The following is a 27,721-nucleotide window of genomic DNA, read 5'->3' as shown; positions in this document are numbered from 1 at the left end:
CAGGTCACAAAACTCAAATCATCTTAGCCCAGGTTTACACTGGGCTGTGGGAATGAAGCCGTGCAAGTTCAGCTGAACTCGCACAATTTCACTCTCACCTGTCAGTCCCGATTTCGGCCGCGATTACAGAGAACAGCACAGAAACTAATTTTTAAAATCAGTGCAGCGCCGCAGTTGCGATTAGGACGGTGCCATTGCCGGCAAATGCCACCGATTTGACATGTCAAATCGCACTAGTGTGAACCAGGGCTCAAACTGGTTTCATGAACATGACAATGAGTTCACTGTACTCCAGGTGCCAACACAGTCACCAGATCTCAAAACAATAGAGCACCTTTGAGATGTGGTGGAATGTGAGATTTGCAGCATGGATGTGCAGCTGACAAATCTGCAGCAACTGCATGATGCTATCATGTCAATATGGACCAAAATCACTGAGGAATGTTGAATCTATGCCACAAAGAATTAAGGCAGTTCTGAAGGCAAAAGGTCCAACCCAGTACTTGCAAGGTGTCCCTAACAAAATGACCTGTGAGTATAAGTTTCCTGTGTATGTTCCATTAGACATTGTTGCACAAACTATTTTGAAGGAGCAAACACTGTGTCCAAGTGAGGCCAGCTTTGAACAATTCCTTTGGGTGCTATGTTGCTAAGTTACATCGTCCTGTATTCCGGTGATCTTAAAGATGCCAGGGATGAGCTAACATGCACAATGCACTGCACATACAAGGAGTGCACGCTCTATTTGAAAAATTGATAGGCAAGAGCAAGGGTTTGTAGCAGAGAAGACATGCAAAGCACTTTTTTTTAAAACTCAGCAAAATTTCCACTTTAAAAGCAATACATTTATGCAATTGAATGCATCTATTTACTATTTGTACGTTCTTCTATATCTGCACTGTTCTCTATTTACACTCTCTAAACAGCTACCTAAGTCAATAGCAAATCAAAATCAAACTGCCATTGATTATGTCTGAAGCTCTGTGATGTCACAGTGGGTAAGCTCAGTCACAGAACACTAGCTGTGTAATGGTACATAGATGCCTCGCAGGAAACAGTTGGGCCTCAGAGCTTTGTTTTGTATTGTAAATAAGCCTTCTGTACACAGAAAACGTATTTGTAAAACAATTCTCTAGACTTATGTGAAAAAACAGAATAATATGCGACCTCTGTTAATTATTAATATACATGTTGCTATTATTTGGTAGCACTTTTGATTTAAGTGTTTCCCTGCAGAAAGCAATATGATGGATATATTCTTTCCATGCCATAGCAGACTTTGCATTTATATCTAGAGATTTTGATTATTTTATAATATACCGTTTCCAGACAATAAAGTTGCTTTTTGCAGGTATGTACAAAAGATAGTAAAACATACATTACTATCTCGCCAACCAATTTTCAAATGACTACCTTATGCCTGGACCTTTTGTTTTAACCCTCACAAATAGACAACCAGATACAAACTCTAACTTTTAGGATGACCCTAAAAGGCCCATTAACTGCTACTGATTTCAAGCACTGCTTGTAATATTTTTTTTCTGACCTCCAAATAATCAGAGATATTCATCGCACAGGGACGTTTCTCCGTTGCTAAAACCTTTTTGTAAATGGCCTTTTTTCTGTAAAGAGAAAAGGATCAACACACTGGGGGTTGAAACACTTGGAAGTGCAGTCGCTGTAAATCTGAGGGGTAGAGCTGAAATGAGGGGGAAGCTCTGCTGATTTTATTACCCAATCATGTGCAAGCTAAAATGCTGTTTTTTTTATTTCCCTTGCATGTCCCCCTTGGATCTACAGCGACTGCACTTCCAAGTGCACTTTCAGTGCAATTTCAAGTGCACTTTGCACTTGTGGTGCAAAGTGGATTTGCCTTTCATAAATAACCCCCACTGTGTTCTTGCACCATTGGACAAGTGTTACAGGGGGTTTTACCACTATGACAAGTCACTCAATGACGGGCAAATATCCCTGGCTTTTGACTACCCTTACAAAAAGGGCTATATTTCAACATGTGTTGTAAGGGTCTATTTTGTAGACACAAAAAGTGCACCATATGATGTATATGTATAGTGCCCTCCAATCACATGCGTACACAAAACAGACATTCTTCTCTGCAGTCAAAGCACACAATAAACAATTAGCCTGTTGAGAGGCATCCATACTCGGAATAAAAAAAAAAAGTAGGTGCTACTCGTTTTTTATTCTGAGTACGGATGCCTCTCAACTGGCTTTTTGGGGCTGCATACCGTTTATCCCCTTTTTGGGGTTTCAGTAAGATCGCTTGAAACTGAAGCTCACATCTACTGTCTTCACTTTCCGATCCAGAGTGAGCAGTAAATCTATTATCAGTTTGACACCAAGGTGACTTCAGTCTTATACTCATATTTTCAATCTATGATGGTATTTGATCACATGCTTGTTGTTTTGTTCTGTTCAGCTGTGCCTCTCTGTTTTCAACCACGCTCATTGTCTGTATCCTGTTTTCATGTCACCAACATTACTGTACTCTCTATTATAGATACACACGTCCTCCACAAAGATAATATCCTGAAACACGTTGGGCGTTCAATTTCCACTTTGGAGATTTCATATGTGTCAAATTGCAATTTTTGTAACTGATACTGTTAATCTGTTATTGGTTTTAACATCAGTCAATTCTATATTGTTTACAGCATTGACTTCTTAAATTAAATTATGTTTAAAAAAACATAATAATATCTAATTGGTTTCGTACCTATATCTCATTGCCCTTAAAATCCCAACCCTTTTGGGGGGGGGGGCTTTTCTTCTAGACACACTCCTAAACCTTGTGGACAGTCTTTCCAGAAGAATTTAAGCTGTTATAGCTGCAAATGGTGGGCCAACTTAATATCAAAGGCTACAAACAAAGACTGGGATGTCATTAAAGTTAATGTGCTTGTAAAGATAAGCATCCCAATACTTTTGGTAATATAGTGTAGATTTGATATCTTTGTCTAAACCATATTTCCCACCAAGATAAATGGTGAATATAACTTTCTGACTACTTATACTGTCTTGTCTCCCTTCATTCAGTTAAAGACACTCTGCCACTTGGCCCATTCAAGGCAAAATGACGATGTCTTGTAAGAGGAACCACCTAACCACTGATGCTTTTTATCAGGTTTCCCCTTTTGGAGTGCAGAGTCCTAACTTTATGTAAACTACATGTGATATGGTGTTGGAGATTACACAGGGTTACCTCCTTGCTACGCCTCTTCATGTACAGTGCCTTGAAACATTATTCATACCCCCAATATTTTCCAAATTTTTTCATGTTACAAGCAAAAACTATAATGTATTTTAATGGGATTTTAAGTACTAGACCAACACAAAGTGGCACATAATTGTGAAGAGGAAAGAAAATAATAAATGGTTTTCAATTTTTTTTACAAATATATGAAAAAGGTGTGGTGTTGATTTGTATTCAGCCCTGCTGGGTCAATACTTTGTAGAACCACCTTTCACAGCAATTACAGCCGCAAGTCTTTTTGGGGATGTCTCTACCAGCTTTGCACATCTAGAGAGCGACATTTTCGTCCATTCTTCTTTGCAAAATAGCTCTGTCACATTGGATGAAGAGCATCTGTGAACAGCAATTTTCAAGTTTTGCCACAGATTCTCATATGGATTTAGGCCTGGACTTTGACTGGGTCATTCTAACAAATACATATGTTTTGATATAAATCATTCCATTGTGGCTCTGGTTGTATGTTTAGGGTCCTTATCCTGCTGGAAGGTGAACCTGCGGCAAGTCTCAAGTCTTTTGCAGACAAACAGGGTTTCTTCTAATACACAAAAAACCTTGTGAGCTAAAGCTAAAACTAAAACTTAAAATGAAAAATAAAAAAAAATAAAAACAGCTGCCAACACTCCCCACACTTTCCCAAAATGTGATAATACAAATTCATATGACACAATGTGCGGCGCTAGTAGCAATTAATTGAATCTTAAATGAATAACAATTGAAATGTGGATATATGCATAAAAAAATTTTTTGGAACCAAGGACATCCTTTGGGGTTCCTTTACAACCACGCTTTTCTTTGGTTAACTGTTTTTTGTTCCAAAGGGGAAATCCCCCCAATCTTGGGTGACTCTGTATACCTGACTGGACCAGCGATACTCCTGATCATCAGTATCCTGCCTGTATTTAAACACTTTTTTTTCTTCTAAGATTGGTCTGCATTTGGCGCCATCCATCTTCCCATCAACCATGTTTCACATTGAGGATGGTGTGTTCAGGGTGATGTGCAGGGTTAGTTTTCCGATACATATAGTGTTTTGCTTTTAGGCCAAAAAGTTAAATTTTGGTCTCATCTGACCAGAGCACCTTCTTCCACATGTTTGCTGTGTCCTCCACATTGCTTCTCACAAACTGCAAATGGGACTTCTTATGGCTTTCTTTCAGAAAAGGCCAGATTTGTGAAGTGCCTGACTAATAGTCGTCCTGTGGAAAGCTTCTCCCACCTGAGCTGTGAATCTCTGCAGCTCCTCCAGAGTTAACATAAGCCTCTTGGTTACTTCTCTGATTAATGTTCTCCTTGCCCAGCCTGTAAGTTTAGATGCATGATCATTTCTTGCTAGGTTTTCAGTTTGCCATACTTCTTCCATTTTCAAGTGTTGAACAGTGTTCCCTGAGATGTTCAAAGCTTGCGATATTTTTTTTTTATAACCTAACCCTTCTTTAAACTTCTCCACAACTTTATCCCTGACCTGTTTGGTGTGTTCCTTGGCCCTCATGATGTGGTTTGTTCACTAATGGCCCATACCCCTTCCCCTCGGAAATTGTAGAAAAAATATTGCTTTTAAGGCAATCATACAAAAATCTGATTATTAGTACACAGCTTTCAATAGACGATCATGACAGTTCATCCGATATTATCCAATGGTGCAAGCACACAAGTTTTCCTCGTACGATACCGGATCATACGATTTTCGTTTTAATCAGAACAGTTGTTGTCCGAAATACAATACAAATACACTACAACACATTATGTCCCTTCCAAATTTTTATTCTATTATACAATCATTTTCAGAACTCTAGTAACCTATTAAATTTCTACTTGTGATTAGCAAGCAAAAAAAGTCAAGACAATCTGTCATCCAATTTTTGGACTGTGTGTACCGGGCATAAGGTTCTCTAACAAACCTTTGAGGGCTTCACAGAACAGCTGTATTTATACTGAGATTAAAAAGGTGGACTCTATTTACTAATTAGGTGACTTCTGAAGGCAATTGGTTCCACTATTTTAGTTAGGGGTATCAGAGTAAACAGGGCTGAATACAAATGCACGTCACATTTTTTAGATATTTATTTGTAAATAATTTTGAAAAACATTTTCCTTCCACTTCACAATTATGTGCCACTTTGTGTTGTTTTGGTTATAACATGACAACATTTGGAAAATTTCAAGGGGTATGAATATTTTTTTAAAGGCACTGTAAAGTGTTTAAGTTTTTGAGCACTGTATCCTAGGACATCACATACTCCCTAATAGCTGGAAGGACCAGGTATTTACCAAGCTCTAACAGAGCAACTGAGCAATGGGAGAGTGCAAGGAAGATTAGTATGAGTTGGTGAATGGGGTTCTTCTGTTCTATAAATATGGATGCTCAGGTGTGCTGAATATACTGGCAGCTGAAGATATGCTTCTGGGAGGTTGGACAATGCCTGCAAGATTGACCACCATTGTATTGCCTGCAGGATAGACTGCTTTTGTACAGTATGTCTACAGCCAACTTAAATTTATGCAAGTAGGTGACAAATTTTTCATATGATTAGAACTGATACTTGTTATGAAAGAACATGTTTCATAGAAAGCAGAGACACACAAATGAAGTAATGAGCAAGCACATAACAATACATCTTGCATTCTAAAATCAGACAAATCAAAATATAGAAATATACAAAATATTTTACTATGACCAGTTCATGTCACATTTATAAATAATTACTTGTAAAGGTAGATGTTTTTTTCACCATAATGCATTCTATGCATTAGGGTGAAAAAACATCCGAGCATTAGCGGCCCCCCAAGCCCCCCTTTACTTACCCGAATCTTCGAAAGTCCCGTGCCGTGAACGCACAGGTTTCTGGGCCGGCTTCTCGGCTCATTCATTGGTTGATTGAAAGCAGCACAGCCATTGGCTAGTGCTGCTGTCAATCATATCCAATAACGCGGCCCTCCGAGGGGCAGGGCCGAGTGATACAGTGAGCGGCAATGGCCGCCAGCTGTATCACAGGAGCGAGCCCGCAAGGATTTTCCACCATGCGAGCTTGCTCGCATGAAGGTGGAAAGTTCTTGCAGGGGGAAGCCGAGACAGTCGCCAAGGGACCCCAGAAGACCAGGTTCAGCGCCACTGTGTGCAAAACGAGCTGCACAGTGGAGGTAAGTATAACATGTTTTTTTTTTTTTAAACAAAGCTTTAGTGTTCCTTTAAGCATATATAAAAGTTCACCTTGTCAGAATGGTACACTTGTGGAAGAATTAAAGATATTAAGATCTATATGTGGCTTCTTCTGAGCAGATGTAAATCAAGAATAAAAACAAGCTCTTGCCCCAAGAACTAAAGGGAGCTTTCCGATCAGTACTACTTGTGTCAGTTATGATAAAACAGGGTGGGGCTGGGAACAGAAAAAAATATATATATTGGTGTCTGCTTTAGAAGGTCAACTATTTTTAATCCAACAAAGTTGACATACAAAAAAATATCAGTTGTTCCCCTGGCTCAGTATAAGATATAAAGGGAGCCTCCTCACAACATGCATGTGTATCTTAATCTTAAGGCAGTACAGGTGCATACCTCACAAGTTTTGATGAGAATTGCAATTTTGGGGCTTTTTTTTTTATTAACAGGAGTATAATTCCATAAGGTTTCAAATAAGGTTGCTATGGTCTACCTCTGCTGTCTACTCTGCTAATTCTGCTTGCTTTGGCATGTACTGGAAGCGTCAGTAACCTCTCATGATCTTCCAATTGTGATCAATATCAAAAGACCACAAATAAATCAGAGCAGCAATGAACCACTGGTAAATTTGTGACACAACAAAGTGTGGGCTTTTCAGAAGATAAAAACTTGAACAACTTCATAAACTCCATTAAATGTTAAGCTTTAATTCTTGACATTTTGCTTTCTTCCTATTCAATTGAATACCTACCTGATAAAGGCAGGACTGTATTCAGTCAAAGGCACCAACAACTTAAGAGCATACACAGGAACTGGGTCAGGTTCCAGAAGGATTCTGTCATACCTGGAAGAAAGAAGAATTTTTAAAATATATCCTTAAAATATATAGTTAATCAATAAAATTCCATATCATAGTTGATTATGGATTTAGTGTTAACTATTAGTCATGTAAAAAATGCCTGTGCTTTTCACATCAACTAGTCTATTTCTTCCTCTTGTGCTATGAATGAAGATTCAAAAACTTGAATGCATAAAGTGATTGGTTGCTGGGTCATTACAGATGCATCTGAAGCTCATTTCTTTCTTGGCAAAAAAATAATTAAAAAACTCACTTGTTACATTGCACAGGCAGTAGACTATCCTTACCTTACCTGGTTAATAAAACCACATGCTACACAGAAAAAAGGGCAGTTCATGGCTAAGACCCATCCTTGCAGTACAATTGTCTCTGTAATATTTAACAAAGCCCAACTAGTTATAATTCACAAGTTAATTTCAGTTATTCCTCTATGGAGGAAAAACAATGGAAATGATGGTCTTTGTTGTGCATTTACAAATCAATTCAGATTTTTATTTATTTTTTAAATTTATAACGTGTGTCCTTTTATGTCCTGTTTCAGACAAAACAGGAAAAAAATATTGAAAGTGAGAAGAAATCCCCTCTGAGACAGTTGTCACAAAAGGTGCACCCCCAACAATAAAAACCTGACAAAGGAGATTGCTGTATTTCTTCTTTGTACCACTAGCCTTGTGTTTCCTTATTTCAAATAATTATTGTCCTGCTCAGTTTCTGTGAATTATGTAGAATAGTTTATAGTTATAAAAAGAACAACATAATTCTAATTATCCCCATCCCCCCTCCCATTTTTTTGTATACTCTGCATATAAGCATTGTCTGTATAGAGAAGTATGTTGTGTATTCCTCTGCTCAACTATTAAATAAAGAATTTATAAAACAAATAACACATCTTTCTACATACAGCCCCAAAAAAATGTTCGAATAAAAAAAAAAAAAGTTTAAGTTTACTGAGGCCGGAAAAAAAAGGTGCTACCACAAATTAATAAGTAACATTGTACTTGTTTCTTTCAGCAAGGGATCAAAATGTGAAAAAAGGTGAGTATTTCTCTGCCCTTCATAGCGTCTCTGGGAAGTTTTTGTGAATGACAGGATAGTTGGTAGGCCATGGCCCTAGAAGCAGGCAGGCACCACACAATGTTCTAGAGTCTTCCCTCTTTGCCACTAAGGATATAGCTCTTGCACATGTATGCTGAAATTGCATCTTCCCAGTATTTGGCTCAATTCTCAGCATCTTACAGATGCCAGCGAATACACTGCACTGTTGATGCCTGTCAGCCAGTGTATACACACACACAACAAATTGCTAGGAGAAAGAGCTAATATATTTTCTTTGGGCAGAGAAAACATGCAAAGTTTCTGCTGAACAAAAGTATCTAATGCCAAGACACTTTTCTTGGGGGGTTTAGTTTGCTTTAAGAAAAAGCCATAGAAGTTTATGGTAAGCAGTGTGTAGCATGCAAAGTTATTTCTGTAATGCTTGGAATGTTGCCTTATTACAGAATATTAGTGATGCAGTATGCTGAAAGCAATAAAAACATGTTTTAATTAAATTTTTCATTTCAAAAGAAGTTTTGCGAAAGCCTTTTAAATTACACATATCCTTTATTAATTATCTTATTGTAATTTGGTTGCAATTTCTATAAAGAATGGAAAAATGCATTTCTGTGACATAAAAATAACCCGGTATACTGGAAAACAAAGTTCCCCAATATAATGCAGATATTTATGAACAGAACAAATATATGAGGTTTGTTATACATGAGTAAACAAGCAATGGGTTGCAGTAATTCAAAGAAAAAGCAATTTCTATAGCCTTCACAAGAAAGTATGATATATTAAAACAGTGTACCCATAGTGGGATTAGTAAATACTTTATAGGCATCTGTGCTGAAACAAAGGTTCGTTTTCATCCTCACAAATCAGAATGTTTGCATATGGTTAATTAAAAAAAACTGAAAAGACTCACAGGTATATGAAACTTACTTGAGACAACTACATGAGCCACTTTAAAACTGCAAGCCAGAAAACTCATACAACCTTTTTTTGATTAGGCAGGATAGCAATGATCAATATAACCAATCAATACAACCTCAAATTTCTCAATTTATCTGGCACCGTAAAAAGCCAGGACTCCCTACCTATATCATGCTATGAAACAGAATCTAAGGTGGCCTAGGGTTACCAGTCACAGCCATATACTAAATACTGCCAGGCAGCACAAGTTGCATCTGACTAAATACTATGCCTTATTCAAGACGCCTTTGCGGGTAAGTATTGAAGCCACAGGCTGCTATCCCACACAAATTCCCAATCTCCTCTGTCTGCCATCCAAGGACAGAACCCAACTTATCAACCTGATCACCACATTTCTGTACTATTATCCCCACTTTCTTAGCAATCCTTCCTTCCCCCTCGCTACACCTCCTTGGGATTTTTTAAATGCTTATGTCGCGTACACACGACCGTTTTTCATGACGTGAAAAATCCAATTTTTTAAAATGGTCAGAACATGCTCTAAATTTTCTTTCTAAATCGTTCTTCACGTCGTGAAAAATGGTCGTGTGTAGGCTTTAACGACGTGAAAAAAACATGCATGCTCAGAAGCAAGTTATGAGACGAGAGCACTTGTACTGGTAAAACTAGTGTTTGTAATGGAGACAGCACATTTGTCACGCGGTAACAGACTGAAAAGCACAAAGACTGAAAAGCGCAAATCGTCTCTCACCAAACTTTTACTAACACAAAAGCAGCCCAAAGGGTGGCGCCATCTGAATGGAACTTCCCCTTTATAATGCCATTGTACGTGTTGTACATGACCGCGCTTTGCTTTAATTTTCACGATCGTGTGTATGCAAGGCAGGCTTGACAAGAATCACGTCGAAAAAAAACGTAGTTTTTTCTAGGACATTAAAAATGGTTGTGTGTACGTGGCTTTAGGCTTCATCAGGCATTCTACTCTTACATACTATGACTGCCTCAACTGGCCCTAGATCCCTCTAAGAGATGCATAAGCTGTCCCTCACTGAACTTTTTCAGTATCCACAAGTTAAAAAATTGCTACTGTCAGTTATCTCCTATATCCTCTCTTATATTCTTTGAATAAGGATGTATCCCCAGATGATGTCTCTTTAGATGAAACGCTTCAGGAGGAGCCCTGCTGATGTCATTGCGTTACCCACAAACTTAAATTTAAAAGAGCAAGTAAACGCAGGAAAAAAAAAACACCACCTGCATGACAAAGGCATAATGAGCTAGTATGCATGGCATACTAGCTTATCATGCAATACTCACCTCTGATCGAAGCCCCCACAGCCGTCCTCTTCCAACACCAGGGCAGCCAACATCTTGCTTGGGGGTTACTTCCGCGTATCGCGGCTTTGGCGCTCTGATGTGCCGGAGCCATGATGACGTCACTTTCACGCATGTGCGCGGGAGCCGGCAGTGACGGCACGGCCTTAATGAGGAATGGCACACTACAGTGACGCCCATGATTATAGTAAATATCTCCTAAACAGTGGAGATTTAGGAGATATTTCAAGCACCTACAGGTAAGCCTTAATCTAAAGAGGAGGATCAGGGCCACTCTGTGCAAAACCAACTGCACAGAAAAGGGAAGTATGACATGTTTATTTTTTTTTAAAACCACAAACCTTTAGTTATCCTTTAAAGTCTCTGTAAGCCTCAGACATGAGAAATGAACAAAGGGCATCCCACTACAGTGGCAGCCTGAATCCAAAGCACCAAGTGTGGCTCTTCTCTTATCCCTGATACCTCTGCTAACTGCATAAGTCACTGATGGGCCATAAGCCAACACAACAGTCTGCAGGGAAATTCAGGTCTTTCTCTGGGGGGGGGGGGGGGAGATAATGACCTACTAGCAAATAGGTTACAGCATCGGCCTCCTCAGCCCAAGTCCCAATGAACTCTATAACATCATTTCCATATTTCATTGGCAAACTGTACAGAAAGGAGTTTGGGTGCCAAACGTTTTTTTTTCCTGCTGTGGCATTTTTTCTGTAAATAGCCTAGCACCTTTAAAAATGTCAGTCAGTAGAGTCATTGTTTCATAACATGTTAAGGAACTATGACACCTTTAGCAGATTTACCATGCCATGTTTATAGCATTGTGCCTTTACAATAATTGACCCTATCTTTCATAAATGCAATCTATGATCCAAATGCATTACTTGCGTCTGAAGACATTACAGTTCTAATAGTACTTGTCCATCTGTCCTTGATTTGTTTGCCTTGTAAAGAGTAGAACATTCCCCGAGTCTGAGAAATATGATGTTCGAATGAGCCAATGAATAATAGATATGTTTTAATTAAGCTATATATTTCCATTTATTTTTTACATACAATGTTTTACAACCACATACTTTATATGAGTATCCTCTCTCTTTTCACATTCCTAAATATTATTCAGGTAATTGAAAGTGGCGTTTCCATTGGCGGTAGCTAATATCTGTGAAGATTAGGAAAGGTTGTGACAGCTGTCAAGAGATGAACAGGCAGAAGGTGAATGAATAACTATTTAGGAAAATAATTGCAGTAAGCGGAATGACCACATATTATTATTTTAGCCTTATACAAAACTTAACATGACAAAATACTTTAGCCCATTCAATAGTATTTACATGGCTGGAACTTGATTAAAGTGGATTTAACATCAGCTACAATTTTTTATGGTTAATGCACGATTGTCAAGTGCATGCAAGACTAACAAGTATTTATTGCCTCTGTAAGAAACTTCGAAACTCCCCAAGACTAAAGGGTGAGTACATGCACAATCTTTGCATAGACTAGAAAGGAATTAGAACACCTGCTGGGTTTTTGAGTGAAAAAAAAAAAAAAGTTTGAGTTGTCACCAGTAAAGTAAAAGAAGGCAAATCTCCTCAATGGGACACAGATGGCAAAAAAAACTAAGGGGGTGATCCTCAAAAGGGATACGCCGGCGTATCTACTGATACGCCGTCGTATCCCTGTTTCTATCTATGGAACTGATCCACAGAATTAGTTTCACATAGATGGGCAGAAGATCCGACATGTGTAAAGGACTTACACTGTCGGATCTTGGGATGCAGTACCGCAGCCGCCGCTGGGGGCATTTCTCGTCGAAATGCCGCTTCGGGTATGCAAATTAGCACTTACGGAGATCCACGAAGCTTTTAAGCTTCGTTTTTTCTCCGTAAGTATTAGTTTGCCGTCGCAATATTAGGGCTGCTTTTACAAGGCCTAAACTGTTTACACCTTGTAAAAGTAGACCCTTCTATCCCGCGTCGCTGTCATTTTTTTTTCCGCCACAACTCGTTTTTTTTTTTTTTACGCCGTCGCAATTCTCAAAACCAGGGGCAACGTAAAACCGCGCAAAGCACGTCGGGTAAATGACGTCGGGAGCATGCGCAGTACATGCGCCTAATTTAAATGGGACTCGCCCCATTAAATTAGGAACGCCTTGCGCTGGACGGATTTAAGTTACACCGCTCAAAATTTCTAGGTAAGTGCTTTGTGGATCGGGCACTTAGGTAGAGATTTTGCGGCGGTGTAACTTAAATGGCAAAAGTTACGTTGCGCCGGGTTTTTGTGGATTAGGCCCTAAGTGACACCAATACAGTGATCAGTGCTAAAAAAAAATGCATGGATTACTGTATAAAAACACTGGCAGGGAAGGGGTTAACGACAGGGGCGATCAATGAAAATGTGTTTCCAACTGTCTGGGGGAAGTGCCGACAGGAACAACACAGAGATCGCTGTTCCCTGTTGGTCACTCGGAACAGCAGATCTCCATATTGTCCCATGTCAGAATTTCCCCCACACAGTTCGAAACACACTGAGGGAACACTGAGGGAACCCTTTGTTTTACATAGGCAGATCCTCGTTCTGCCTCTATGTACCGCGATCGCCGGTGTCCGGCAGACATCGGGTCTGTCAGGCATGTGTATCGGCTCCTCCTCTATGCAGCACACGCGCCCACACTATCTAATGCATAAAAACGTACATGTACGTTGTTTCGCGCAATAGAGCCGCCCTGCTGCAGTATATATGCACTGGGCGGTCTTTAATTGGCTAAAGCATAACTACACTTTTGTTGGAAAAAAAAACATTCCACTTTGGGTGATCTATGTACGTTGCAAGAATTTTAACAAACTTTGTTGCAGATTCCTACCTTTTGCTATTCTGAAAAAATCAATGTTTGTTCCTTCATGCTAAGTGAATCTAATGGGAGTGGTTTCATAATTATCAATCAGCTGCAGCAGAATCATTGCTGTAATGAGGAAAGATGCAGGGTCTGCCCCCCTTTAAATGCAATTTCCTATTGGGAGTATCTCAGCCAAAAATTAATTTTTGTTGCAGGGGATGCCAAAAATCTGTCTTATGGCCAGATTCATGTAGGGCGCCGCATCTTTACGCTACGCCGCCTTAAGTCAGAGAGGCAAGTACTGTATTCACAAAGCACTTGCCTCCTAACTTACGGCGGCGTAGCTTTAATGGGGCCAGCGTAAGCGCGCCTAATTCAAATGAGGATGGGGGGTGTGTTTTATGTAAATGTTTGGTGACTCGACGTGATTGACGTTTTTTACGGACGGCGCACGCCCTGTCCGTGTACATATCCCAGTGTGCCTTGCTTCAAAGTACGCCGCAAGGACGTATTGGTTTCGACGTGAACGTAAATTACGTCCAGCCCCATTCACGGACGACTTATGCAAACAATGTAAATTTTTCAAATTTCGACGTGGGAACGACGGACATACTTAACATTGGCTAGGCCAGCTATTTGTTGGAATAACTTTACGCTGGAAAACGCCTTACATAAACGGCGTATCTTTACTGCGACGGGCGCACGTACGTTCGTGAATCGGCGTATCTAGGCATTTACATATTCTACGCTGAACTCAACGGAAGCGCCTCCTAGCGGCAAGCGGAAAAATTGCACCCTAAGATAAGACGGCGCAGGCTGTCGTATCTTAGCTAGGTTTAAGTGTATCTCAGTTTGAGCATACACTTAAACTTACAACGGCGCAGATTCCGAGTTACGTCGGCGTATCTACTGATACGCCGGCGTAACTCTCTCTGAATCTGGCTATTAGTGTAGACTTCAGGGAAAATCAGTGAGCCAATCACACAATCAGGAAATTATGTTTCTGGGGAGTGGTCAGTACACATTATGTGTACAGAACACCTCCAGGTAGCCATATTGCATTGCATTTTACAGAAAATTACAGAACTGCCGATTGAAAAGGAAAGGTGATTTTTAATAACATTCAATTACAATATGACTTTTGGCGTAATTGTATATGCAATTTTTTTTACATTTTTCCCCCCATGAAAGTGGAGTTACCGTTTAATGCATTCTCTGCATTAAGGTAAAAAAAAAACGTTGTGTTCAGCTCAACAACCCCCCCCCCCCCCATGTTACCCCTTATACTTATTTGACTTTCTCAGCTCTCTTTCTGTACATATAGGCAGCAATGGAAGCCATTGGCACTCACTGCTGTCATACAGAGCATGTAAGGAGAGCATGGGGCGGGGCCAAACCATGCTGTGTGTGTTGCTATAGACACACACATCATGGCTCTAGATTGTGGCTTGGATCCGGATAGCGGTTTGCTATGGGGCACTCGGCGGGGGGGAGCCAGGAATGCTGGCAGGGGACCGACAGAGTAGAGGATCAAGGCAATTGCACAGATCATGTATGACATGTTTGGCATTTAAAAAAAAATACAATTACAATAATCCTTATATCCTGCCAGGCAACTGACGATCACTCAGTTAACAATGCTAAGGCAGACTCTGAGTTGTCACTCTCTACGTGGGTATTACACATAAATGTGGCAATTCTGCGAGTGGCATCATATCATTCTCTTTCACAGCCTTCTCTCCTCCCATATATTTGCAGAGGTTTGTCCCCTAGTGTCAATTAAGCTGGACCGCCACCTCCAGTGTCTGAGTGCTGAGAGGAAGGGATCTTGACAGCCAAATCTCCTGTTAGCTAACACCACTAAGTATTACACATTCAATGGGAAAATGGGGAAAGAAACTGCGCTAAGGATGTGAAAAACCCCCAAAACAAATGGGTAAATAATTGTGTATAAGAAAGCTGCAAATCCTGCTGAATAACAAAACAGTGAACAAATATGTAAAATTTAATAGGTTGTGCTAACTATAAAATGGTAGCACACAAGTGCATAAACCCAAAGTGACAAATGATGAATATGAATAAATGAATAAACCATTAAATGCATAAAATATTGGATAAAGTAAAACAATCTAATAATTGATTCCACCCATTACCACAAAAAAAACTAAAAGTGTATATAGCACAGACACAGTGAACCAATCAGTACACTGCTGCAAAAAAAAAGTTGAAATGAAGAGAGCAATTATAACACCCGTGCATAAAAGTCTTTAATCAGTTCTTCCATAAAGATATTTTCTTTTCTTTGGTCATGAAACAATCTTGTGAGATCCACCACTGAAATTGTAACAAATGTCTGCTTACCAGATCTCCATGACCCCCCCACTACAGAGAATCAGGAGAAGCTTTGAATTAAATTCCCGATCTGGTCCAATCAAAACCGAGTACTGTAATCCAAGTCAGCGCACATCAAGGTTCACTTAGTATGTCCCAATTGCAGGTGCCATGCCAAGAAAACATAATGTTTCCATAGTGTAAAACAGCTAAAAATGTATTGATAAGAAAATATAAAAACAACTCACTTACAAGCCTTAAACCTGTGGTGCCTGCCAGACACTCACAGGTAAACCCATTCCTGCTGGAGGTGATTGAGCTGGGTGGTGACGTCAAGCGCTGTTCCGTTCCTTTTATGCACAGGTGTTAAAATTGCTCTGTTCATTTCACATTTGTATGCAGCAGTGCACTGATTGGTTCACTGTGTATGTGCTATATACACTTTTAGTTTTTTTTGTGGTAATGGGTGGAATCAATTATTAGATTTTTTTCACTTTATCCAATATTTTATGCATTTAATGGTTTATTCATTTATTCATATTCATCATTTGTCACTTTGGGTTTATGCACTTTTGTGATACCTTTTTATAGTTAGCGTAACCTATTCAATTTTCCATTACACATTCAATAATAATGCTGCAAAGGAAAGTGATGTATTGGCCATGGTGCAGCCAGCTTTGGTAGACCAATTCACCTCTGTGAACTACAGAACACTTTCCACGGTTATGCTTTGACTTCACTGATATAGTACAGTGAAGGAGTATTATCACACCCTAGAACATGAATTGTGTTTCTGGCAAGATCACCAGGTGAAATTGAAGGCAAAAAAGCCTGTGAACAGTCAGCTCAGGTTGGAGCCGATCTACTAACGATCCAACATTAGTACGACAGTCTCCCCCGCTGAGCTTTTAGGCCCTTATAGGCTGAAAGCCCCCCACCACAACACTCTGGCTGATGGCTGAGAGCGCTAATCATGAGTCTGCTGGCTGCTGGTTTTCCGACTTTTCCGAATGTCAGCTGTTTTTTATTGATTCGACCAATGTCGTCTGACATTCGGCCCATGTCTACTAGGCTTAATGCAACCACCACATCTAAGGACTGGTAAGCTGCAATAAATCCATTTTTTGTTATTGAATTTAGATACATTTTAAAAAACTGACCCAACTGGATAACACTTCTGTTAAAAATAGCTTTAAAATTCCCAATCTCTGTAAGATTATGAGCAAAATAGGCCAACTTAGTCATACAATAAGTCTCCACGGTAGTCATGGTATGATTACTAATCAATTGGTGTTAAAAAAAAAGCAGCATTTACAGCTTGATCCCTATAGGGGTGCCGCAGAGAGATAGAGATATCCGTTCCTCATATGGCTAGCATTTCAGGGGCCTCTTAGGCATAGTCCAGCCTCTTATTTAATGCTTAAGCAACCCTAACCAATATTCTTGTATTGCCGATGTTATTTTTTCCCCTTTTTCCTTTTGTATCCTTCCTTTTTATTTTTACCTGTTCTTCCGTTTATATTCGCTTATTGGTTGTTGATTATCCTTTCTTTTTTGTTATATCTCTCCGGGAGGTATCTTGATTACACTAATGCCCTGTACACACGATCGGTTCATCTGATGAAAACGGACTGATGGATTTTTTCATCAGATTTTTTCATTAGACTGATGAAGCTGACTTTCATCAGTCGTGCCTACACACCATCGGTTAAAAAACCAATCGTGTCAGAACGCGGTGATGTAAAACACAACTTCGTGCTGAGAAAAATGAAGTTCAATGCTTCCAAGCATGCGTCGACTTGATTCTGAGCATGCGTGTATTTTTAACCGATGGATCGTTTTTTTCTATCGTTTTTTTTAACCATCAGATCATTTTAAAACAAGTTCCTAGGTTTTTAACCGATGGATAAAAAAAACGATGGGGCCCACAAACGATCGGTTCGTCTGATGAAAACGGTCCATCAGATCGTTTTCATCAGACAAACTGATCGTGTGTACGCGGCATTAGATGTATTGTGATTTATTGTCTTTATATTATTTCTTATTTCTTGAAAATAAAATACTTTGGAAGTAAAAAAGCAGCATTTATAAATTAGACATTTATATTAAACCCTTAAGATCTGCAGCTCTTACTATATGTTCATGCCTAACTGGCTAGTCGGTGATGTCTATATAGTAGATTTAAAGAAAGGAAGGATGGAGGATTAGTAAAAGTCAAACATTACAATAAAGAAAGATAATGAGATACTAAAATAAAAATGGAAAGACAAACCTTCTATGTATACACAATAAAAACTATTTGTAATATGCCTCCAGTATACAGAACTAGAATTTGTTTGCCATTATCTACAGTGTCTAGAAACCAGGCATACTGACAATATCATTATTCAGAAAGCAACTGTACTGTGTAACCGTCCGTAAGAAAGTAAACAAATAATAACATTCTGCCAAAAACAAGAAAAGTGTCAGTGTGCAAACTGAGAGGCACAATTCTTCTCTTAATCTTCTTCAACAGAATGACAAAAAATTAGACCAGCTGAGTAGAACAATGCAGATGGTGATAGAAAGCTGTCAACAAATATCCAATGAAACCAGATTCTAGGCAATGCAATCAGCTAATAAGACATGAAAAATCGTACTAAGCAGAAGCCCACAGGTACAGAAGATACCGTGCATACAGTCATTAGTGTTCTACTACCTCCTCGGCCTTCACTCAAGCTGTATCTGCTTTCAGAGAAGAGGAGGGAGCACTGGAGGAATGGCTGCTCACATCTAAAAGTTTGCTACTGAAAAGTCTCTTATCTTAAATCCAAACTCCAGCCATAACTTTTTTTTTTTTTTAAACTAGATAAGAATAAGAAAATGCTGTTGATACCTCTACTGGTGAGATTTTCTCTGTAACACCAAAGCAAGAAATAAGATGAGTGGGAGCTATAGACAGAATCTAACTTTTCCCTACTTGTTAACTGCTGCCTCCATCACCATTGGAGAGATTTCTAAGCACATACTGACCCTATGACCAAGGATCATTATCCAGGTGACGGCTGGTCACTTGGATACATCAAGCCAAGTTTTCTTGTGTGCATGCAGGAAAACTTACAGATCAATATTAAATTATCAAGAAAATAGAACATTAAACCACTCTGGGGCTGCATCTCTTTGGTATGGTTACTACATACGTTCTTTGTGGTAATTGTTGAAACACTGTCAAGTCTTACTAAATCCACAACAGTAAAATCAGCCTGTATATGCAGTAAAGATTGCTTGTTATACTGACTGTGGAACCTAAGGGGTTAATCATCCACATTGTGTAAAAGGCTGTTTGATCCTGTTTTCTCTGATGCTTCCCCTCTTCCACATTCCCCAAACCATATCCTGATAGAACAGAGCCTTGGGGCAAGCTGCACATGCAAAGTTTGGTGTGTATTGCTGGATAGTTTTTTTTTCTTGGTGGCGTGCATGTGATCAGCACAGGGTCAATCAGAACTGTCCAGGCAGAGGGTCAGGGGTCCTGCAGCCTCATAGGACAATCAGGGGAGAATGAAAATTCCTCCTACAAGCTTTAACCAGACACTGATAGAAGTCACAAGACTGCTATATACTGCTGATGAGAAAATGTATTAGCAATTGTAAAAATAATTGCAGTTCCATGTTCTGTGTACTGTGGGAGACCAGATATAGTGAATGCCGGGTTCTGGGTTTATTAACACATAAAAATATTAAAAGCCAGCAGCTACAAATACTGCAGCTGCTGACTTTTAATATTAGGACACTTACCTGTCCTGGAGTCCAGCGCCGTCCGCAGCAGAGGACGAGCGATCGCTCGTCACTCTGCTGCCACCCCGCTATCCTTGGTGAGGGAGCCAGGAAGTGAAGTGCGAGGCGCGCTACGCCTGCCGATGGACTCCCGCTGTGTACTGGGAGCCAAATGTGTTCCCAGAACACAACGGGGGGAATGGGGACGGGAGGTGATGTCATGCCCGCAGTCTGCCCGAGACTGTGTGGCCGGAAGTGGGTGAAAATACCTGTCTTTAGACAGGTATCTGCACCCCCCTCCCCCTGAAAGGTGTCAAATGTGACACCGGAGGGGGGAGGGTTCCGATCAGCGGGAGTCCCACTTTAGGGTGGAGCTCTGCTTTAAGAAAAGGGACCTGAGTGGCCAGGATATGTTGGTGATGTCATGGTGACTCAATATAGCATTTTCCTTGTGTGGTGGTGAGAAGAAATATTGATTATTGACATATGGGGCTACAACACACAGTCACATTTAGTGGGCAAGATTGATATAGTGATATAGTGTGATACTGACACTTGGGTGTCCTTTTATGAAAGTGAGATCAGCGGCGATCCCGAGTATCGCAGCTGATCTCAGTTCATTACCAGTTTATGAAGCTGAGGTAATCAGCAGAGAACATGTTCTCCACTGATCATCGCAGCACAGTGAGAATCTGTAACCGACTGTCACAGAAACGGACAGTTTATGAAGGTGCGATCTCGGCACCTCAGGTTCCATGCACACTGGGCTTAAAAAAAGTCTGTTCTTTTTGGAGTAAAAAACGTCCATATAGAGCATTTTTTGTACAAAGTTTAGACGAGTTTAGGAGAGTTTTACGATTTTTCTGCCAGTGAGCTCCAATCAGAAACGCAAATGAGAAGGTTTTTTTTTCCTGCCTCTAAATGTTGTTCTCAAAAATATGCCTGTAAACGTCCCAATGTGTATGGACACAAAGGATAACATTGAGTTGCTACTACAGGGAGAACACAAAACTCCTGTAGAAGCAACATTTTTTATTCCAGTGTGCATGGAGCCTCACTGTCGATCTGTGACAGAATTCTCACTTTCTGATTCACCATCTCAGAGGTGGAGAATCAGAGAGAGGAGCACGAAGCTGGCTGAGTATTGTGGAGGAAGAAGGAAGTCTTTTGACTTCCATGCTTCACACACAAGCAGCCATAAAGTCAGATCACATCTTCCCCACCATTACACACCCCAAAATGAGCAGGTTAGGAATTTATAGTGTATGTATATGTGAATATATCTATATATCTATATATATATATATATATATATATATATATATATATATATATATATATATATATATAGGCATACCCCACTTTTAAGTACACAATGGGGTTGATTTACTATCGCTGGAAAGTGCAAAAAAGAGATTTTTAATACAGCTTACCTGTAAAATCTTTTTCTTGGAGTACATCACGGGACACAGAGCGGCATTCATTACTATATGGGTTATATGGAGTACCTTCAGGTGATGGACACTGGCAATCTCAAACAGGAAATGCCCCTCCCTATATAACCCCCTCCCATAGGAGGAGTACCTCAGTTTTGTAGCAAGCAGTATGCCTCCCAAAATGGTCCTCAAAAGAGGGGTGGGAGCTCTGTGTCCCGTGATGTACTCCAAGAAAAAGATTTTACAGGTAAGCTGTATTAAAAATCTCTTTTTCTTTATCGTTACATCACGGGACACAGAGCGGCATTCATTACTATATGGGATGTCCCAAAGCAATGCTTACAATGAGGGGAGGGAGAACATCTCCAAGACAAAAGGATTTAATTTAGAGAAATACTCAAATCATAATAAATCCAACTTAGTTGAGAAAATAATCTTAAATTTTAAATTTAACTCAAAAAAGAGGAGCCCCCGGAATCCGAGGGTCTCAAACTGCAGCCTGCAGCACTGCCTGCCCAAAGGCTGTATCAGAATTCCTTCTTACGTCCAACTGGTAGAATTTTGTAAACGTGTGGACAGAAGACCAGGTTGCCGCCTTGCAAACTTGAGCCATAGAGATCTGGTGGTGTGCTGCCCAGGAGGCGCCCATGGCCCTAGTAGAATGAGCCTTTAATGATACTGGAGGAGGCAACCCTTTCAAGCCGTAGGCCTGAGTGATTAATTGCTTAATCCACCTAGAAATGGTGGACTTTGCAGCTGCCTGCCCCTTCTTGGGCCCATCCGGTAATATGAACAGCACATCTGTTTTCCGGATCTTCTTTGTAGCTTTAAGATAGGCCTTCATGGCCCCGACGATATCCAAGGTATGCAGCAACCCTTCCTTTCTGGAAGTAGGTTTAGGGAAGAAGGATGGTAATACCAAATCCTGGTTCAAATGAAAACTGGATATAACCTTCGGTAGGAAGGAAGGATGAGGGCGGAGAACGACCCTGTCCTTATGAAAAATAATAGGTGTTACCGTGTGTACACCCTGGGACACAGACGCATTGCTGCAATCAGTTATATGGCTTTTACTAATGCCCTATGCAAATGCTGCTACAGAAAGGGTTCTTTTATGTAAGCTCCCCTACATTGCTGCTGTACTGCCATCTGCTGTCCCAGTTTGTCCAGGACCTCATAGAAATAGTCCGAGTTACAACTCCCCCTGTGGTGTATAATTTCCACTCCTTGGATTTGTAGTTTTGACTCTTTCGATCTACCCAAGATTTTCGATATATGAAAGCTTGTATCTAAGCTTATCTTTCGACCTGTTTATCTTCACCTGTATCTTATATGCCCCGTGGATGCATCCGTCAGAGGACCATCAGTCATATAAGTTTCTATCTCTCTGCTAACTTTATATTCCTCATCCTCGCCCTGAAGAAGCCCCACGGCGAAACGTGCGTTGGCGACTTCCGAGGAATGTACAGTGGTCACTTGCTGTTGATCAATTTGTGATAATTTTTTTGTATTTATTTTCTGTATATCTTGTTTAATTTATTTATATGCTATTAAATTATATATTTTTTACAAAACCATACTTCCTTGGCCTGAAAGTCTGACCATCAATGTCCACTTGCTTGATATTGTTTCTTCCCTTATGAAAAATAAGATATGGTTCCTTACAGGATAAGGCCGCCAGTTCCGATACTCTTCTTGCGGAAACTATGGCGACCAAAAATACTAACTTCCTTGTCAGTAAAACCAAAGGAATTTCAGCCAACGGCTCAAACGGTTGTTTCTGTAAACTTGACAGAACAAGGTTTAAATCCCACGGGCAAAGCGGGGATTTAACTGGAGGTTTAATACGTAAGACCCCTTGAAGAAAGGTCTTAACCAGCGAGTGGGTGGCCAGCGGCCGCTGAAACCACACTGACAGAGCAGAAATCTGTCCTTTGATTGTGCTTAATGCCAATCCTTTATCCACTCCTAGCTGGAGAAAACTTAAAACTCTATCAATGGTGAATTTGCAAGGAAGCCATAGCTTGGACTCACACCAGCCTACATAGGCCTTCCAGACCCTGTGATAAATCACCCTAGAGACCGGTTTCCTGGCTCTGATTAGGGTAGAGATTACTTTCTGAGACAGACCTCTACCCCTGAGAATCAGGGATTCAGCTTCTAGGCCGTCAAATTTAGATGCCGTAAGGCAGGGTGGAGGATCGGACCTTGCGATAGCAGGTCTGGCCGTAGAGGAAGAGTCCAAGGGTCTCCCACTACCATCCTTAAGATTAGTGAGTACCATGCCCTTCTGGGCCATGCTGGAGCTACCAGGATGACTGGTATGTGCTCCACCCTGATCCTGCGCAGCAGGCGGGGTAGTAACTGGAGCGGGGGAAACGCATAAAGAAGTTTGAACTGATGCCAAGGGCAAACCAGCACATCGGTTCCGCAGGCCATCGGATCCCTTGAGCGGGACATGAACCTGTCTAGCTTCTTGTTGAGTCTCGATGCCATGACATCCACGTCCGGCACTCCCCATCTTTGGCAGAGTGCTTGAAAGATTTGTGGATGCAGAGACCATTCCCCCGGCCATAGAGTCTGGCGGCTTAAGAAGTCCGCCTGAAAGTTGTCCACTCCGGGAATGAATATTGCCGATATGCAGGGCACATGAGCCTCTGCCCATAGGAGAATCAAGCTCACCTCTCTCTGAGCGGCTTGACTCCTGGTTCCCCCGTGGTGATTTATGTATGCCACGGCCGTGGCATTGTCTGATTGAATTCTCACCGGGAACCCCTGCAATTTTGACGTCCAAGCCCTGAGGGCTAGTCGAGCAGCTCTGAGCTCCAAGATGTTGATGGGCAACTGCTCCTCTAGCTTTGCCCAAGTACCTTGGCGAGTGCAACCATCCAAAATTGCTCCCCAGCCTGTCAGGCTGGCGTCTGTGGTCACTATCTTCCAAGCCACTGGGCTGAAAGATCTCCCCTTCAGTAGGTTCTGAGGGTCTAACCACCAACACAGACTTTGTCGGACTCTTGATGAGAGCGGCAACGGGATATCCAAGGCCTGTGGCCTTCTGCTCCATGCTGACAGGATGGCTGCCTGCAGGATGCGAGTGTGACTCTGGGCGTATGGTACCGCCTCGAATGTGGCCACCATCTTGCCTAGTAACCTCATACATAGGCGAATAGTCGGTTCCTTTTTGCTTAGAACCAGTAGGATTAATTCCTTGATGGCTTTGACCTTCCTCAGAGGTAGAAACACTCTTTGTTGTTCTGTGTCTAATCTCATGCCGAGATATTCCAACTGCCTTGTGGGCAGGAAAGCTGACTTTTCTCGATTTAGGACCCAGCCGAACTTCTCGAGGTATTGGACCGTGAGGGCCACTGCTCGCTCCAAGCCGGGAGACGAGTGATCTATGACTAGGAGGTCGTCCAGGTATGCTAGGATCGTGACCCCTTGGATCCTTAGTTTGGCTAGGATTGGAGCTAGGACCTTCGTGAACACCCGGGGGGCCGTAGCCAACCCGAAGGGAAGCGCCACGAATTGGAAGTGACGCGAAGCCACCATGAAGCGTAGATATTTTTGATGTGGCTGATAAATTGGAACATGAAGGTAGGCATCCTTTATGTCTATGGACGCCATGAAGTCGTCCTTTTGGAGTGTGGCAGCTGCTGACCGCACGGATTCCATCCGAAATGAGCGGATCTTTAGGTATGCATTTACCATCTTTAGGTCCAAAATTGGCCTGACATCTCCTTTGGACTTCGGGATGATGAATAGGTTGGAGTAGAAACCTAGCCCCTGTTCCAGGACTGGTACCTCTACCATTACTTCCTGGGAAAGTAGATGATTTAATGCCGACATTAATGCGGCTCCTTTCTCCGGATCGTTTGGAATCCTCGACTCCTGGAAATGAGGAGGAGGAAACTTTAGGAAATCTAATTTGTAGCCCGTGGCCACGGAAGACCGTACCCACTCGTCGGGAATGCAGGCTTCCCAAACCTCTGAAAAGAGTCGCAGCCTTCCCCCCACCTTCGTGGGTGGGGGCGCCCCTTCATAAGGTTGGCTTGGGGGCTGGTTTTGCTGGTTTGCGAAACCACTGCTTTCTGCCTCTAGCAGCCTGTCCTTGAGACTTGCTGTTGAAGCCGAAGTTTGCTTTCGCAGGAGGCCGTCGATACTGTTTGGCATTAGAGGGCCCCTGCCCAGGGGAGTACTGTCGTTTAAACGCAGGCCCCTGAAACTTCTTCTTAGTTGGCAAGAGAGTACTTTTGCCGTTTGAAATGGTCTGAATGTATTTATCTAGGTCTTCTCCGAAGAGTCGTCCTCCATAGAAGGGAAACCCTACCAGGAGCTTCTTGCATGGGGGCTCGGCCTCCCAGCTCTTTAACCATAAGAGTCTTCTCATATGGATAAGGGATAACGATAAACGTGACGCTTGCTGGATAGAATCCTTAATTGCGTCTACCGTAAAACATATGGCCCTAGGGAAATCCGAAAATTCTTCTGCCTGCTGGGCAGGAATAAGTTTAAGCATCTGCTTAATTTGATCCGATAATGCTTGAGCAACCCCAATCGCAGCCACAGCTGGCTGTACTACTGCCCCTGCAGTAGTGAAGGAGTTCTTAAGTAGTGCTTCCAAGCGTTTATCAACTGGATCCTTGAATACCTGTATGTTTTCTACAGGGCATGTTAACGACTTGTTAACACATGAGATGGCTGCGTCCACTGCAGGAGTAGCCCATTTCTTGGAAAATTTATCTTCCATAGGATATAGGGCAGAGAATCTTTTAGGTGGTAAGAAGATTTTATCTGGCTTGTTCCAATCTTGGAACAAAACTCCCTCTAATAGAGGGTGGATCGGAAACACTGCATTGCTTTGAGACGCCCTCAGTGAGCCCAAAGCTGAAACCGTCGATACCTGGAGATCTGGTACTGGCAAGTTGAATGCATTATGGACCAAGTCCGTTAAGGCTTGAATCCACCAGCCATCCCCTTGGGAGACTGCTCCAGACTCCTCTGTATCCGGATCTTCGATCCCTGAACCTACTTGGTCCTTGTCCAAGAGATCGTCCAATTCCCCTGAGGAAAGGACCTCCTCTTCTGAGGGTCCACGCTCGGGCGACGGAGATCTGCCCCGCATAGCTGTGGCTATCATTTTTCCCATTCTTTTCTCCATCTCTCTTAAAGAGGTGAGTAATACCTCGTCCGTGACCATCTTAGGGTTGGACTGACCCACGCCAGCTCCAGCCCCAGATCCCGATGGCCCCAAGGCTCCCTGTGGGGAAAGCAGCGGCATAGCTTTGTCCGAGACCTCAGACTCTCTGGGGGAATCCCCACCTCTTGTACCCTCTGACCCGGATGCCATGGTACAATACCGAGGCACACCTGCTACTTATTGGTACTTGGAACTATAAAAGTTAATTGCCCAAACACCTGTTTGGGGGATAAAAAATGCTTCCTCTCCCCTAGATGACTCTTTTTTTTTTTTGTTTTTGTTTCAAATCCAGGAAAGAAAAAGCATTCTGTCCCCCTGAGTAGTATTGCAAGAAAAACTATGAGATGGAAAGAAACAGCCTATTTCTAGGCTTGAAAACAGTCTTCTGAAGACTGCAATATTCTTTTTGGCCACTGTGTGTCCTCGGCGCCCCGTGCTGCCGCTCTGGTCTTTCCTCCCCAGTTCCAATGTATCGAATGAGCTGTTTGGAACGAAAAGGAAGGGCCGCCCCTTCCTTAAACCACTGACCCGCCCTTCCCCCCTCAGCTAAACGGCGCGAATTGCGCCTATAACACGTGAACGCGCGCGCGCGCCGGTAGGGGGGGGGGGGGGTGGGGGGAAGGGAGCCTCTCTGCTCCAGCTGGAACCACGAGGAGGTCAGCGTTTTGCCTGCTTTGCAGGCTCTGAGGAGGAAGACTGATGGAGCATCGCCTGGAGGCTTGCAGGTAAGCATAGCTCTCTGACACACACATACACTTTATATTACACATGCCCTACTCAAATGCTTTTCCAACACTACAAGGGAGGTCACTTCTTATGGGGAAAAAATACACATAGAGCCATCCTATCATTAAGATATGTGACTAGTTTACCAGATGCAGCGCATAACTTTAGGCATGTCCCCTGTGACCCCCCAGAAAAAACCTGCTAAGAACCAAGTTCCGCAAGTTTTCCCCTCACTTACCTGCTCCATGCCGCAGGACTTTGCCAAGCAAGAGGCCCAATCTTCCCCCATCTCCGTGGGGATGTCTAGACCTTCAGGCCCTGGGTTCCTATGAAGGATCCACTGTCCTGGGCCCATATAGCACTCTGGCAACAGAAAACATTAGGCACCCAAAGGTTTCTAAGTTCTGGGCCCAGGGTCCAGCTCTCTAAAAAGAAAAGCATTATGGGCTATACCCCAAGGGTTTGGGGTCCGGTTACTGACCACTTTAGCGCTGAGGCCTTTGGACAGAACCGGTTAGCTCACCTAATCCCAAGGATGCGGAGGCAAGCTAAACCATGACCAACACCTAAGACACTGGCGTAAAAACTGAGGTACTCCTCCTATGGGAGGGGGTTATATAGGGAGGGGCATTTCCTGTTTGAGATTGCCAGTGTCCATCACCTGAAGGTACTCCATATAACCCATATAGTAATGAATGCCGCTCTGTGTCCCGTGATGTAACGATAAAGAAATCAGGCTCAATTCTGCATAGAAACCAATGAGCTTCTAACCCCAGCTTGTTCAATTAAACCTGGTAATAAAACCTGGAAGCTCATTGGTTTCTATGCAGAAGTGAGCCTGATTTT

The 27,721-nt window shown here is 41.9% G+C and overlaps 1 protein-coding gene across 1 annotated transcript in view; it reads right to left on the bottom strand.

Moving 5' to 3' along the window:
• Positions 1-27,721, bottom strand: part of ULK4 (unc-51 like kinase 4) — a 798,383-nt gene that overhangs the window by 441,404 nt on the left and 329,258 nt on the right. Inside the window, exon 30 of the mRNA XM_040353131.1 lies at positions 7,183-7,275. Within this exon, the coding sequence (XP_040209065.1) occupies positions 7,183-7,275 (93 nt within the window). The remainder of the gene's footprint in view (positions 1-7,182; positions 7,276-27,721) is intronic.

This window comes from Rana temporaria, chromosome 5 (genome assembly GCF_905171775.1).
Source record: "Rana temporaria chromosome 5, aRanTem1.1, whole genome shotgun sequence".
Lineage (NCBI taxonomy): Eukaryota > Metazoa > Chordata > Amphibia > Anura > Ranidae > Rana > Rana temporaria.
This window is presented reverse-complemented; position numbering and strand designations above follow the sequence as displayed.